The sequence below is a fragment of the Aspergillus flavus genome, chromosome 6, assembly GCF_009017415.1.
Source record: "Aspergillus flavus chromosome 6, complete sequence".
In the NCBI taxonomy this organism is placed as follows: Eukaryota; Fungi; Ascomycota; class Eurotiomycetes; order Eurotiales; family Aspergillaceae; genus Aspergillus; species Aspergillus flavus.
The window spans coordinates 1,855,590-1,870,599 of NC_092410.1; the positions used below are offsets into that span (position 1 = coordinate 1,855,590).

The 15,010-nt window shown below is 47.6% G+C and overlaps 6 protein-coding genes across 6 annotated transcripts; 5 read left to right on the forward strand and 1 right to left on the reverse strand.

Moving 5' to 3' along the window:
- Nucleotides 1-39: 39 nt before the first annotated feature.
- Nucleotides 40-1,035, forward strand: F9C07_8511 (uncharacterized protein; the record flags this gene model as incomplete). The annotated part of the gene is made up of 1 exon (XM_041286859.1): nt 40-1,035. One exon carries the CDS (start codon nt 40-42, stop codon nt 1,033-1,035), a length of 996 nt encoding a protein of 331 aa, XP_041149188.1.
- A 367-nt stretch (nt 1,036-1,402) lies between these two features.
- On the forward strand, nt 1,403-3,188 carry penDE. The gene is made up of 5 exons (XM_041293953.2): nt 1,403-1,804; nt 1,867-2,041; nt 2,106-2,257; nt 2,343-3,028; nt 3,086-3,188. Exons 1-5 carry the CDS (start codon nt 1,769-1,771, stop codon nt 3,096-3,098), a joined length of 1,062 nt encoding a protein of 353 aa, XP_041149187.2. The 5' UTR covers nt 1,403-1,768; the 3' UTR covers nt 3,099-3,188.
- A 169-nt stretch (nt 3,189-3,357) lies between these two features.
- F9C07_2286219 (uncharacterized protein) lies at nt 3,358-6,216 on the forward strand. Its single transcript, XM_071510815.1, has 5 exons — nt 3,358-4,762; nt 4,850-5,099; nt 5,156-5,346; nt 5,402-5,616; nt 5,682-6,216. The coding sequence occupies exons 1-5, from the start codon at nt 4,566-4,568 to the stop codon at nt 5,978-5,980; spliced, it is 1,152 nt and encodes a 383-aa protein (XP_071367801.1). The 5' UTR covers nt 3,358-4,565; the 3' UTR covers nt 5,981-6,216.
- Nucleotides 6,217-6,748: 532 nt separating this feature from the next.
- Nucleotides 6,749-7,778, forward strand: F9C07_2235656 (uncharacterized protein; the record flags this gene model as incomplete). Its single annotated transcript, XM_041286858.1, has 2 exons — nt 6,749-7,358; nt 7,411-7,778. The coding sequence occupies 2 exons, from the start codon at nt 6,749-6,751 to the stop codon at nt 7,776-7,778; spliced, it is 978 nt and encodes a 325-aa protein (XP_041149185.1).
- A 1,335-nt stretch (nt 7,779-9,113) lies between these two features.
- F9C07_1761657 (7-keto-8-aminopelargonate synthetase) lies at nt 9,114-10,460 on the reverse strand. The gene is made up of 2 exons (XM_071508371.1): nt 9,222-10,460; nt 9,114-9,169 (listed from the first exon to the last, which is right to left on the reverse strand). The coding sequence occupies exon 1, from the start codon at nt 10,185-10,187 to the stop codon at nt 9,378-9,380; it is 810 nt and encodes a 269-aa protein (XP_071367802.1). The 5' UTR covers nt 10,188-10,460; the 3' UTR covers nt 9,114-9,169; nt 9,222-9,377.
- A 980-nt stretch (nt 10,461-11,440) lies between these two features.
- Nucleotides 11,441-14,467, forward strand: F9C07_8516 (putative NRPS-like enzyme; the record flags this gene model as incomplete). Its single annotated transcript, XM_041286857.1, has 1 exon — nt 11,441-14,467. One exon carries the CDS (start codon nt 11,441-11,443, stop codon nt 14,465-14,467), a length of 3,027 nt encoding a protein of 1,008 aa, XP_041149183.1.
- Nucleotides 14,468-15,010: the final 543 nt, after the last annotated feature.

The window sequence follows — 15,010 nt, forward strand, 5'->3', positions numbered from 1 at the left end:
CGGGGTCATTAGAATCCTATCTTCTTTTTTCTACACGCCATGGCTTCCACTCTCAAGGCCAATGTCCCCAAGATCGATGTGTCGCCCTTGTTTGGTGACAATATGGAGGAGAAGATGAAGGCCGCGCGCGCAATTGACGCTGCTTCACGCGACACCGGCTTCTTCTATGCGATCAACCATGGAATCGATGTGAATCGACTCTCGCAGAAGACCAAGGAGTTCCACATGTCCATTACAGATGAAGAGAAATGGGATCTTGCCATTCGCGCCTACAACAAGGAGCACCAGGACCAGATCCGAGCCGGGTACTACTTATCTATCCCAGGCAAAAAGGCTGTGGAATCCTTCTGCTATCTAAACCCTAACTTTAAGAGCGACCACCCTCGCATTCAATCGAAGACACCTACTCACGAGGTCAACGTGTGGCCCGACGAGACGAAGCATCCGGGCTTCCGCGAATTCGCCGAGCAGTACTACTGGGATGTGTTCGGGCTCTCGACGGCTCTGCTGCGAGGCTATGCTCTGGCACTGGGCAAAGAGGAGGACTTCTTCAGCCGCCACTTTAAGAAGGATGACGCCCTCTCCTCGGTCGTTCTCATCCGCTACCCATTTTTAGACCCCTACCCACCAGCCGCCATCAAGACCGCAGCGGACGGCACCAAATTAAGTTTTGAATGGCATGAAGATGTGTCGCTCATCACCGTCCTGTACCAGTCCAACGTGCAGAACCTGCAAGTGGAGACCCCTCAAGGCTACCTTGACATCGAGGCGAACGACACCGGCTACCTGATCAACTGCGGCAGCTACATGGCACACATCACCAACAACTACTACCCCGCCCCTATTCATCGGGTCAAATGGGTGAACGAGGAGCGCCAATCCCTTCCATTTTTTGTCAATCTGGGCTTTGACGAGACAATCCAGCCGTGGGACCCACGTAGCCCCGACGGCAAGACCGACAAGGAGCCAGTCTCCTACGGCCAGTATCTGCAGAATGGCCTAGTTAGCTTGATCAACAAGAATGGTCAGACCTAAGATGAGGGGTAGCCGAACGTACTTAGTCAATAAATGAATGCCCTAATGCAAAGATCAAAAATGCGCACATCCTTCGTATTCGTCGAACATAGTTTATGCTGGGGCCAATGGCTCGATCTAGTAGAAGACCAAGCCCGCTCTGAAATGCCAGCCTGTCCTTCTTGTCTTGTCAACATAATGCTGCCAAGCGGTTACCTAATATAATGCTTTCTTCAGCTCCAATTTCCCGAAGCGATTACCTTGGCATTTGCCACTGCGGACGACTTTTTCGTTTGCTAAATTTACCTTCGCAGCTTTACCCACGCCGAGATTCTAGGTGCGGTCCGCGTCAAATAAATGAATCAGGACGATTTCGATGGCTCCTCATTGGTGCTGAGGGTAGCCAGAATGCAACACTAACCAGAAGCCTGCAGAACGCTATACATGTGGGTCCGTAGTGAAGAATGGATAACAGTGGATACCTCGTGTTGGACTCCACTGAGTAGTTACCCAGGGCCATTTTAGCCTACCGATGTATCAAAGGCTATGTTAGGCAAGGCCATTCAGGGACTCTCTGCACCCTCATGCTACTAGTATGGACTCAACATTGGGGCTTGAGCTGCAGTAAGGTGGATCAAAGAAAAAATGAATATGTCTCAGTGTATTCCCACCGGAATCCTCGAACCCGAGGGTTGTGTTTCTCATCTTTATCTGTCCAATTCAACTACTTGCTTAACTACGGCCCACACCCAATATGCTTCAGGTTACTTGCCAAGGCACCCCCTTCGAGGTAGGCCCTTTGCTGAACGTCGCAATCCTTCATGAAATCGGTTCAGTTCTGACCTGGTCTAGATTGGGTACCAACATGGCTCGACCGCCAAAGCTGTGATCGCCAAATCTATTAACTTCGCCGTCGGTCTCATCCGAGGGAAAACGAAGAAGACGGAGGACGAGCTTAAGCAGATTCTCATGGAGCTGGGAAGCGTGATTGAGAAAAGATGGCCCAGATATCATGAGGAGATTCGCGGTGGGTGTGGCTTTTGTCTCCCTACCTTCTATATCATACTGACGAGGACTCATGAAAATCAAAGGTATCGCAAAGGGTGCCGAACGCGATGTTTCCGAGATTATTATGCTCAATACCCGCACAGAATTTGCATATGGCCTGGTCGAAGCCCGTGATGGCTGCACTACCGTTTATTGTAAACTTTCCAACGGAGCACTACAGGGTCAAAACTGGGATGTACGTAAAGACGTTTAACCTCTTCGATTTGATCTCATGGAATCTGCCGCTGACATTTACACTTTTACCCTCTCCTGAGTTCCAGTTCTTCTCCGCCACCAAAGAGAATCTGATCCAGTTGACCATCCGTCAACCCGGCCTGCCCACCATCAAGATGATCACGGAAGCTGGAATTATCGGCAAGGTTGGATTCAACAGTGCGGGAGTTGCCGTCAACTACAATGCTCTTCACCTTCAGGGCCTTCGGCCCACTGGACTTCCTTCGCATCTTGCCCTCCGCATGGCTCTTGAAAGCACGTCTCCTTCCCAGGCCTATGACCGAATCGTGGAGCAAGGTGGAATGGCCGCCAGCGCCTTTATCATGGTCGGCAACGGGCAGGAGGCATACGGGCTGGAATTCTCCCCCATCAGCCTCCGAAAGCAGGTGCTCGACGCAAAGGGCAGACTGGTGCACACCAACCACTGCTTGCTCAACCATGGCGAAAATGCGAAAGAACTCGATCCTCTACCGGACTCGTGGAGTCGCCATCAGCGTATGGAAAACCTTCTTGACCGGTTTGATGGTACCAAAGAGGCATTTTCCCGGCTCTGGGAGGATGAAGACAACTATCCTTTTAGCATATGTCGAGCATACGAGGAAGGTAAAAGTAGGGGAGCCACCTTGTTCAACATTATGTACGATCACGCCCGCCGAGAGGCGACTGTGCGTTTTGGCCGGCCGAAGAACCCGGATGAGACGTTTGTCTTGCAGTTCGACGATGAGGACAAAAGGTCTGCGCTCAATGCTAAACTTTGAAGGGCCTCTTTTGACTGACCCGCGTGTGGCAGTGCTGCATCCTGATCTCTCTGCACATCGCTCAATCCGACCCTCTGTAATATACAGAATAATAGAGAGAAGCTTCGAAAGAATAGTTATTGAAGTAGTTGCATCTTACCTTCTAAAAAGACCTAGTCATTTTATATAAAAACAGTTGGGTAAAGAGCAACAATTCCTCTATGCTGATGGCTAAAGAATCAGGTCTAGGGCGGACTGTAGAACCGAAACCTCTCCCTTAAAGAACTTAATGTTAGATGCTGTACCTCAGATTTATGTGTAATACCGCGATTCCTTTCTATATAACCTACTAAGCTTTTGGGCTCAAAAAAAAAAAAAAAAAAAAAAAAAAAAAAAAACCAACACAAGGACTGTGACGAGAGACTGAAAACGAGCCGGTTGTTTATAGATACATAACTAAAGACCCCATGCATCTGACATCCAGGCAGCCCCTTACTCGCAATGTGTCACAAGACCTCGGACTCTTAGCCATCCTAGACGTAAGCTGAGTTATGGAATGCTGTGTATCTGTTCACCATTTACGAAAGAACTACAAGCGTAGGAGAAGCGTCATCATCTGCCATGGAGAGCATAACTTCCTACAACATATAGGTACCTGCTCTCCTGAGCTGGTCGCCGTATCAATGTAGGCTACGTTATCCTGAAGTCATGTACAGATGCTGCAAGATTACCCGATGCCAACCGGTCAAAAGACAACAGGACCCCCAGACATGTGCAAGCTATCGGGACATACTTCCTGACCTTTAGGGTGCGCTCCATAATCCTGTACGAAGGACTGACAGTATCGCAAATGACCACAAGGGTGTCCGCATAAAACAGGTTAGAACGACCCATATCTGTGTATATAAAGTATCTGAGTATTTGGACCAAACGGATTCCAGAACCCGACATTGACTGTATGAATATTCATTAGCTAAAGGATTTGCATGTAGCTTTGGACTTGCTCAACCAGAGAGTATTGCTTGGTAGTATCCGATGGTAGCCTTTCCTTTTTCGCTGCTTACGCTTCCCCACAGGTTGTTTTCATTGCCGTGCTATAACCTTGGCTCCACGCCCTGTATATTGTACGTTAGTCTAGGACATACCATTCACATAGGGGGCCGTGGTTCTTGTCATCATTAGGTTTCTTCAGAACCCCGTTCCCTGAAACCGCTTTTGTATAAGGTCTTAGTATTCAACATTGCGTCACAAAATCCCCGCAGTTCCACAAATCGAGCAGATGGGGAGGGTCAGTGCTTGGGGAGGTCATGGACAGAGTATAAGGGTTTCTAAACGATCCAGTGATCTCACCATGTATACCAAGTTATCCGACATACCAGCTGTAGAGAGAATCCTTGCCTATGGTACCTTGGAATATTCGGGTTAAGTTCCGTTGAGTTATCATCTATAACATGTGGTGTCTTGCATCTGTCAGTTGGGACCACCCAGCATTCTCCTCATACCATCACTTCATGTGTGTGCATAGACAGATCTATGGTTTCTAAGTTACGAATTGACTTCAGATATTGGTGTCTAGGCAGTTCCATATCCACAGCTGACGTATGTTTGCGCCCAATCCAGATATGTCTTTTACTCCGTTTTGACGTATACTCGGGTATGATTTCCATGGCCAGACCCTTCCCTGCAAACAGGAGATGCAAATGTTCAGAGAACAATGTCTATATATACCGGTCAGTATATCTCCGATTCTAGTCGAGTATTCCTCATCCAAATCCTCTCGAATCTTATTCATACCTACTGTTCCTTACTATCAGCAGCGGATACCTTCATTCAAGCTCAACCAGCATGTCTTCTCTTGGCAGCACCGATCTTGCCGGCCTGACTACCGATGACAAGAACCTGTATCTTTTCTATCAAAGGTCTGGCTACATTGTCGAGGCCTTTTCCGAGGAAGGTGGCCCTCCCACGCAGACATCTGTGCAAGTCGCCGCAGACGCGCAGAGTGGTGGTTCCCCTTTGACTGCCTACTATGTCAAAGAGGATATGAACTACGACAAGCATTCCACGGTATGTGTACACCGAAGTACTATAGTAACGGTAGCTCTACTAACAGCAGCCCCTAGATCCACATGATCTATCTCAACAAAGAAGGCCACTTGATTGAAAAGGTCAGAAGGGTCTCCTCGGACAAGTGGGAAGACGCTCCCAAGCCACCAGGCCATGCCGCAGAAAACTCGCGCATCACCAGTGGTGTGTCCCAGAAGGGCTTCGAACGGGAAAGCTCTCATGGAACCCAGGTGGTATTCTTCGTTAGGTGGGGATTATGCCACATAAGCTCTATCGTGATACTGGTACTGATTGGGTAACAGCCGAGAGGAGCATGGGAAGTCGCCCATTACTGAACTTCGCCGGGACAACAAGGGTAACTTCCACCTGGAACACGTGCTTTCGGACGAGCCTCTCTCCCTTCCTGGAACGCATCTCGCATGTATTGTCACTCGGGAGAATGTGGACCTGTATCACCAAGACCATGACAAGAATATCAAGTGGTGGAGATATGAGGCCGAACGCAAGCGCTGGGAAAGTAAGTTGGCACCTCCCGAAGCCCATTTGCTTCTAGCAAGGCTGATCTTCTGTCCCTTATTCTAGACAAGGGAAAAGTGCTTGAGGGCAGCAGAGTCATGGTCAGGACCCCGTTGGCTTCTGTGCAACATGAAGGCAAGAACCACATTATCTATGCTGATGATCAGATGAGACTGCGGGACTGCGTCGACGGCAAAACTATTGACGTTGTACGGCGAGTCTATGGGGACGCTGGAGTTAATGCCATGGTGTATCGCAACAAGATCATCCTGTTCTACAAGATGGTCGAACCCGAGGGAGCGATTGGCACTGCTTCGTTCATGGAGGGCAAGTGGAAGGAAGAGGGTGTCTTCATCAAGCCTTGAAGGCAAGAAGAAGAGATTTTTACCAAGGAGAGTCGATATGCCTCCTTGATTTTGCCTCCTTGATTTTGCCTCTCTTTGCTACCTTGGCTTCCTTGGATTTGCTTGCTTTGCTTTGCTTTGCTCTGCTTCTTTGGCTTTGCTGTTTTTCAGTGGCATTATGTTGATGCTTTTGGACGGCTAACTCTTGTGCCTTTGCTTGTAGCTCTTCGTAAAACTGTTCCCAGATTGGAAACGCGTTAAGTATCGATGAAATTCATTCATTGTTTTGACTTTTATCTCTATTGCTCGACGAGAGATATGCGTATAAATTAGCTCTTTGTCTGAGAGGAGACGTATATACTTCTCTCGCGCTCATAGTGAACGTACAAATCGAGGAGCCACTCAGACCTGAGTATGCAGATAATGATGCAGTTTGTTATGAGACTTGTGTGGTGGCGACATCTGGGTTTCATATCAATTAGTCTGACAGTCTAGATCTCGGTAGATTTTAATCTCCTCGATGATGTTTTCAGAGTGAAAGAATGCTCCGTTTCGTTCTGAGTGAAATAGAGAGAAAGAGATTCACTTGAGAACATGACCGAAATGATATTCACCACCTGTTAGTAAGCTTTATTGATTCACAACAGAAGTTCTACAAACACAAATGGGCGCGTGAACTAGGAATCCGACAAAACACAAGCCATCTAACTTGCAGCATCCTCTCGGAAACAGCTTATCGATCTTGTTTCGTCTCTTTTCGACAGCTAGAGATCACCCACACCTCCCAAAATGAAGCCAGAAAACAATGTAACCCATGTGATCGATCCAGACGGAAATGTGACGATCATTCTGCAGAATGCAAACAAACGCTTTGTCAGGTTCATTGAGGGATCCAGCCTCAAAAGGAAGCGCAAGACGCCATTTGTGACCCAAGAGTTCCGCATTCTAGTATCTGCAAGCCACCTCACTTCCGTCTCGCCAGTCTTCAAAAGCGCCCTTGAAGGAACATGGAAGGAGGGCCTTACGCTCCGCAGTGCAGGCTCAGTCAATATCACAGTGGATGGTTGGGATCTGGAGGCACTTCTAATTTTGTTGAGAATCTGTCACTGCAAACACCACCAGGTTCCGCGAACGCTTGGACTTGAATTACTTGCGAAAATCACTCTCCTGGTGGATTACTATCAGTGTTTCGATGTCCTGCGATTCTTCGCGGATACGTGGATTAGCTACTTAGCGCAGAACTTTCCAACACAATACTCGCGCGACGTGCTGTTATGGGTGTGGATATCGTGGGCTTGGAAAATGCTTGCTCTCTTTAAAAAGGCAACAGGGCTTATTATAAGCCAAGCTACGGGTTCAATTACCTCGCTTGGTTTCCCAATCCCACAGAGGATCATTGGTACAACCAGCTACGTCGCTGCTTGACTAACCTTTGCTAACGAGTCCCATAGACGACATCAACGTAAAGAGACTGGAGGCAATTCGACATACATTTTCCTCTCTAGACAGCCTTCAAAGTTCTCTCATTGAGGGAAAGCGTGGCTGCTCCCTTGGGTGCAGGTCGATTATGCTTGGTACTCTCGTATTACAGAGACATTCGAAGGGCTTGCTCACACCAATTGGCACAGCACCACGTCTTGTAGGTTTAAAGGCTAGTGACCTTGTGACAAAAGTGTGTAACTTCAGTCTCCCAGAGTGGCATTCAGGAGGGGATCGCAATGGTCGGGCTTTCAACTGCCATCGGGGTATCATGACTTGCCTGAATTCGGAATTGGAACTAAGCCTCCGGGGTCTTGATCTTCAACGCCAAACAGCTTAAGGTCGTTCGGCAGAGGCTTTTTTTTTATTCCGGATGAGCATACAACAATTATGGGTGTCCTTGATATGATTCTTGTCGTGATACTGCTTGACTATATGGTGTTATTGCAACCTGGCCCTTTACTTGAAATGCTTTTTTGTTTGTTCTTCTCCTATTTCCTTTTCGGCTTCTGGCACGCTCTTGACACCATATCTACAAGCAACAACATAACAACCGACTACAGACAACTAAGGAGAGCTCACTATTATCACTTTCGAGTACTCCAATGGGTAGGGGAGAATTCAGATGCTATAAATAAGGGTCCATACTTCAAGATCACCCTAGTGAAAGTGGTTTAAGCTAGATGCAATCAGTTTAAGAGTCTATCTAAGATATGGTCTTCCTGACCACCCCAAGCTTGCCACCAAAACTAGGCCTGTTGCATTAGAGATCCACATACCAGCACAGCATGGGCTAATTCCGGCAAAGTCAAGCTATATTTGAATGAGCTGACTCGCAGCTGCGACATGCGAATCCGTCTCTATTCTGTTGCTTTAGACTTGAAATCCAGTATAAGTACAGGAGCTTTACTAAGACCCCTCTGACAGAAGTCATGAAGTCACCCGGGCAACTAGTAAAGCGATGTGGTGGGACTCAAATACCATGAAGTATAAGCGAATGATAAGTTATATATCACGAGACGAATAGCACATAGCGTCCTTTCGATATAATTAAAGGTAATAAGAACTCAAGGATGATCCTTACTTCAACTCTCATTCCAACCCTAGTCCTTCCAAAGCTTAACTAAACAGTATATTTGTATTAGGGCATGCTTCAAAACCGGTTACCCGCCAAATCAAAAGTTACTGCACTGCATTAAGCTTTATCAAATCCGCCATATTCCAATTTTATCTCACTGTGGCAATTTGGTATTCACATGAGACGAAGACAAAAAGAACAGAAACAGAGGAAAGAAAGGGGGAAACAAAGGTCAGGTACCTTTCCAGATATCGAACTTGTAAATTTTCTCACATTCGGGCAGGTCCTCGCTTTCTCTCATCGAGTCTTATTTGCCCCTGGGCCCACTCTCTCAATAAACGAACAATGCCTTCGATCTGGCTCTCCGTATTGTCAGCGTGTATGACAATCCGAATTCGATCTTTGCCCTTAGGCACTAGGGGAAAGTTCGCTGTGTTTACCCAATACTTCGCCTGGTGTATATGATGTGCCAATTCCTTCGCCTTTCCGGGCTGCACCACGATTGCCGCTATGGGGGCCAGGAAGGGCTCTGATCGCCAGGTCTTCTCGGTCGGAAGATGAAAAATACCCTTTTCTTTTGCATGCTGCCACTCAACACTTGTCGTTAGCGTCTGGTAGAAGAACTGCAGATTTTTCTGCAGTCGGAATCGACGCTACAATATAGAGTTAGCCGGCTAGAGCCTTATTATACAAGGCTAAACGAACCTTTTCTCCCTCCTCACTGGCTAACAAATCATAACCAGCCTTCACGGCTGATACAGTAAGAAAGCTAGGAGCTGTGCTGAAAATGACACTGCGACCATAGTTGAGGAGCGCGAATTTAATTGTTTCGTTGGCCAATACCACCGCTATGTTTTCTCATTAGACTCCATAGCAAGGAAGCACGAAAGGATGATTCTTACCTCCTGCCGAGCCTAGTCCTTTTCCGCAAGTCTGAAGTCGTATTCCAAAGACATCCTCCAGTTTATAATGACAGATGAACCCCGAGCCATTTGGTCCGACAATTCCATTGGAGTGGGCCTCATCGATTGCAAGCACATAATTTCCCCGCGGAAGTGTCTCACGGACAACATCCACTATCTCAAGAACTGGAGCCATGTCGCCATCCAGGCTGTAGAAAGATTCCAGTGATATGAAGACTACCTGTTTCCCTTCAGAAACGGCAGGGTGCCCAGCTTTGATGCCCTCCAGGCAGTCTCGAAGAGATTCACAATCACTGTGTTTAAATGGGACAGTCGTGGCTCGTCCCCTTCTCATTCCGTCATGAATGCTTGCGTGCACGAGCTCGTCATAAACGACAAAGTCACCAGGCTGCGGGATCACAGACCAAACGGCTACATTAGCATCATACCCCGAGCTAAAGAACATGGCCGACTCAGCACCGTGAAACTGAGCCAAGTCACGCTCAATGTTCTCTAGATACTGTTTGGTACCATCTAAAATTCGTGAAGAGGTACTTCCGACAGTGAAGTTGGGGTGTTTCCGAAGCTCGCGCAAAAATGCCTTCGATAGAACCCCGGAGGATGACAGAGAGAGGCTGTCGTTAGAGCCAAAGTCTTTCATTTTGGCCAGAGTAGCCGCAGAAGGAGGGTCAATAAGTCGACCCTCTTCGCGGCGGTTGTCCAGCGCAGCCTGAAGCTTATGGCAAAGAATATTGAGTCCCACACTCATCTTGTTGTCTTAATGAATCCTGCTATGTGTCTGATACACTGCAGTTTGTCTGTCTTTATATAGTAGTACTGCACTGCATCACAGACTACAATTCTCCGGTACGTTTAACTTCAGTGATATCGTGAATACTTCATAGCGCCACATCCTGCGGCCCTACTAAATCTTGGGACGCAAAACCTGATCATGCTATATATTCATAGTAAATTCCCATGACAAGCCTCATAATATGTGGCACTCAGGCATGCTCGTGACCTCATCGGTTCAGTTTTCCTTGTATCGGAGCATCGGTTCCAGGTGACTAACTGTGCCCACGGGGCCCGTGCTCTCAGCGTCCAATATGTTAAAAATTCAAGGCCCTGGCAGGTTTTTCAAGCATCCCTGAAAGTGCATGAAGTCTAGACGTCAGTCGCTCATCTAGCTATCCAGTGAACTTAGGGAAGAGTACTCTATATGTGACTTGGCGAGTCTGCCATGCAGCTCTCGGAACTCAATATGAGGATTTGAACAAGAAACAGACAAATCAGCTCTCGCACTAAACGAAGCGCCCCCACAATTCTTCATCCCTCCCTGTCTATTGTGAATGTATATTCAGGAATAAACTGTATAACATCATCATAGGGTCATAAACCCATATCCGCTGCAATGTGGTATGAGAGCTTCTACGAATGGGTCCAAAAGAGGGCGTGCTAGATCGGCAAGATATGCGCTTGGGTCCTAGGCTTGAATGAGCCTACTCAACTGGCGCAACATCAGGCAAGGACTGGGAATTGCGCACGACTTAACCCTGCCTATTTCCTGTCACACTGCAAAATTCAGGTCATACGCCTCTTTCTTTGTATTTCTAACAAGTCTATGACCCCTTGAATTGTCGTAATTCCAAACATATGAGGCTTGATTAGACTGGATACCCACACAGCAGACTTCGATATGATAACAGTGGAAACTCAAAGTCGCCTGGCCACCACATTGGGCAGTAATAGTGACACCATCAAGAGCTGAATCAAGATAGTGAGAAACATTAACAAGAAGCCGGTAGGATAGCCTTGCTTTTACATTTTATATTACGGCATAGTGATGGAAAACAACCAAGAGGCACTGGATGAGGTGCGAGCATAAAACGATCATTTGCCAAATCTACTTGATGCAAGTGCATCGTCAACTCAGGTTCGTTATATGATCTAGTTGTTGCATGGTCAGGAAAAGCCCAGCTAGTTCTCATCCAACTCTACTTTCTGTTGTCTAGCCTTACAATCATGGAACAAATTGTCTATGCTCATGCTCAGCAAACCCCTGGTGCAACCGCCGTTATTGATGGAGCATCAACCCTCACGTACGGTGAACTGGTTGCTGAGTCAAAGGCATTGGCTCAGACACTAAGGGAAAAAATCAAGATCTCTATGGAGGAGCCGGTTGGGATTTTGCTCGATCCAGGGACATTACAAGTCGTTGCTCAACTTGCTGTCCTTCTGGTTGGAGGCACCTGCGTACCGATTGAGCCCTCCTTTCCGGAACACCGGATCACGTCCATGTTACGAGATGTCCACGCTAAGCATCTCATTATGGAAATGCCTGGAACCCGGACGCTCCATGAATTCAACCATATCTACTTCAGTGATATCGAAAAGTGTTCTATCTCTGTCGTTCCCGATTTAGAGTTTGGCCCTCAGGTCAACCGGAGCCATATACTCTTCACGTCTGGGTCAACCGGGAAGCCGAAGCCGGTTCAGGTTCAAGCAAGTAGCATCCTACATCTTGCTACAAAGACTCCAGTAACACCACTTTCTTCAGAAGACCGAGTGGCAGAGTTCAATAGTCCCGGATTCGACCTTAGCTTATTCGAGATCTGGGTCACCCTAATTGCTGGTGCGACCATTGTGGTCACTCCCCGCCATGTGGCCACAGACCCTAATGCTCTCCCTGCATTCCTTAGAGAGCAAAACGTGACTATTATCATAATCACAGCGGCACTCTTTGAGACTATTGTCTTCACTTCTCCTGGGGCGTTTGAATCGCTACATCATGTTCTCACAGCAGGTGACGTCGCCAATCCGCGGGCGATGAGGAGCGTACTAGAAACAGGCCCCCCTCAGCATCTGTGGAATACATACGGTCCAACCGAATGCACGACGCTGGCAACTATGTTTGACGTGACACTTCAAGAAACCCACCGTGAACGTATCAGCATTGGGCAGCCCGTGGGAGATATGGAAGTCATCTTACTAGACGAAGATCAGGAGCCTATTCTTGACTGCGGAAAACCCGGGGAAATTTGCATTGGAGGCCCTCAACAAACCTCTGGCTATTTGAACCGACCATCGGAAACTGAGAAATCCTTCATTCATTTACGTAAACAAGATCTCGGTATTCCGGGAGATGATGATCTTATACGTCTTTATCGGACTGGAGATATAGGTGCTTGGCAGTCTGAATCTCATTGTCTTGACTTTCTGGGCAGGTCAGATACGCAGGTCAAGTTCCGCGGGTTTCGAGTAGAGCTAGGAGAGATTGAATGCACCCTGCAGTCTCACGAGGAAGTTCAGGCAGCGGTTGTTGCTCGACAGCCCCCACTAACAGCTGATGGAACAGAAACATTGGTAGCCTTCATTATTCCGAAGGCCACGGACTCCGTACATTCAGAGGGCTTGAGGGACTTTGCTCGTGAACGACTTCCACAATACATGATACCCAGTGCTACGATCTTCATGGAGAAGTTTCCTTTAACAGCAAACGGAAAAGTGGACCGCAAGGCATTGATAGATGACCGGCTCAAGATGCTTGAAGAACAGAAACCCCTTCAAAATGGCACTGAAGAGAAACAAGGCAAGATGACAGTTCTTTCTGACCTGTGCAAGAATATTCTGAACATGCCACAAGTTCACGAAGATGATGATCTATTTGATCTAGGCGCCACGTCACTCCAAGCTGCCACTCTTCTTGCGTTGATCCAAGATCGTCTAGGATGCATGGTTACAATGGAAGACCTTTACAGTCATTCTACGTTGTCAAGTCTATCACGGCTGATCGAACTCAGGGAATCTGGCACCTCATGCAATGCGCCTGATAACACCCGGCTGTGGTTGGAAGACATAAGTCGAGTCGATGATATTGAACTAATCCCTCACTGGGAATCCGAAGATGAGGGAAAGGTGTTTATCACAGGGGTGACCGGCTTCGTCGGAGCCCACTTTCTTCATCGTTTACTTTGCAAACCATCGGTCAAGCAAGTCGCTTGCCTGGCCCGCTCGAAGCAGGATGTGAGTGCAGCAACCCGGATTCGACAAGCCCTGGAACGCTACGACTTGTGGGCGGATTGCGCGGAACACGAGCAAAAGCTTATTGTTCTTGATGGTGATCTATTCGATAGCACTCTAGCCCTTGGGAAAGAGCGCTTCAACTGGCTAGCCAACTGGGCATCAGTAATTTTCCATCTCGGAGCTAAAGTCAACTTTTGTGAGTCGTACCGCGAACACCACAGATCCAACGTCATCGGCACCTGTAACGCTCTTCGCCTGGCTGCTGCAGGCCGTCGCAAAGCCTTCCATTACTTCTCTACTATCGACGTTTGGGGACCAACCGGCCTCATCCTGGGAACCAAAGAGCTGTACGAGGATGAAACCTTGATGCCACACAGCCAGGCCGTACGGTATGACCTAGGGTACTCGGGCAGCCAGTGGACAGCTGAATCGATGGTACGTCGCATGCGTGACCGAGGTTTACCCACCGTTATCTACCGGCCAGGGTTCATCATCGGCGACAGCGTAACTGGACATAGCAATCCAGACGACTTTATGTCCCGGCTGATAGTCGGATGCATCCAACTGGGTACATTTCCCAGATTGGACCAACGGCTAGAATATGTGACACTCGACTATGTGATCTCAGCTGCGATGCATATCGCCTCGTCTAATGAGAACTTAGGACGATCCTACAGCCTTCTATCGCCGGATCAATCAAAATCAATCACTGTCATAGATACCTGCCGCGTTATCAACGATGCAGGGTACCCATTGAAGATCATCGACTACAATGACTGGGTCGAACAGGTCTTCGCAGAACAACAACCGGATGGACCCCTGGCGCCTCTGTTACCGATGTTCCGGGAGCGCGTCCTCGGACGGTTGACCCGTTGGGAAGTTAGTCAATATACTCCGTATTATCGATCGGACAATACGGTCCAGGTCTTGAAGGATCGACCTGATATCCAGTATCAACCGTTGGATGCTCCGTTGCTGAAGAAGTACATCTCATTTTGGAACAGGAAGGGATTCTATAAGGTTTGAATCTAGTCTGGCTGTTCACTCGCCTCTCTCATTGATGCACTGCTACAAAGGTCCATCTACTTTTACAACTGAATGGCGTTCTATAAATTATAAATCGAGCTATATTCACTTGTTCTTTTCCAATTACATCACCCAACCAAAAAGAAAGACCAAAAAAGGAAACGGAAATCGGGTAAAACGTCATGTCCATGCAAGAAGAGCTATGCGAAACAAAACCCCATAATGTACCTCACACATCAATCCATGCTATTTCCTCATCTCTGCTTTTAAACTTTCCTAGTCAGGAAAAGCTGTAATGAATGGCATGTTCGCCCTCATCTGTAGTTTTATCATCTTAAAAAAAAAAAAAAAAAAGACTATTTAATTGAGATTGCAAGTAGCGGTATGCTATGAGAGGTAGAGAGTTGCCGACCTTCTGTAGGTCTGGGGGGAATTGCTACAGTTTATATACATGTTGGGGTTTGGTCTAGTGGCTCCCTAGTGGAGCTACAAGGTCCCCTGCAAGTTATAGCATCCCTTCATAGCAGTGCGTTGTAGCCACGA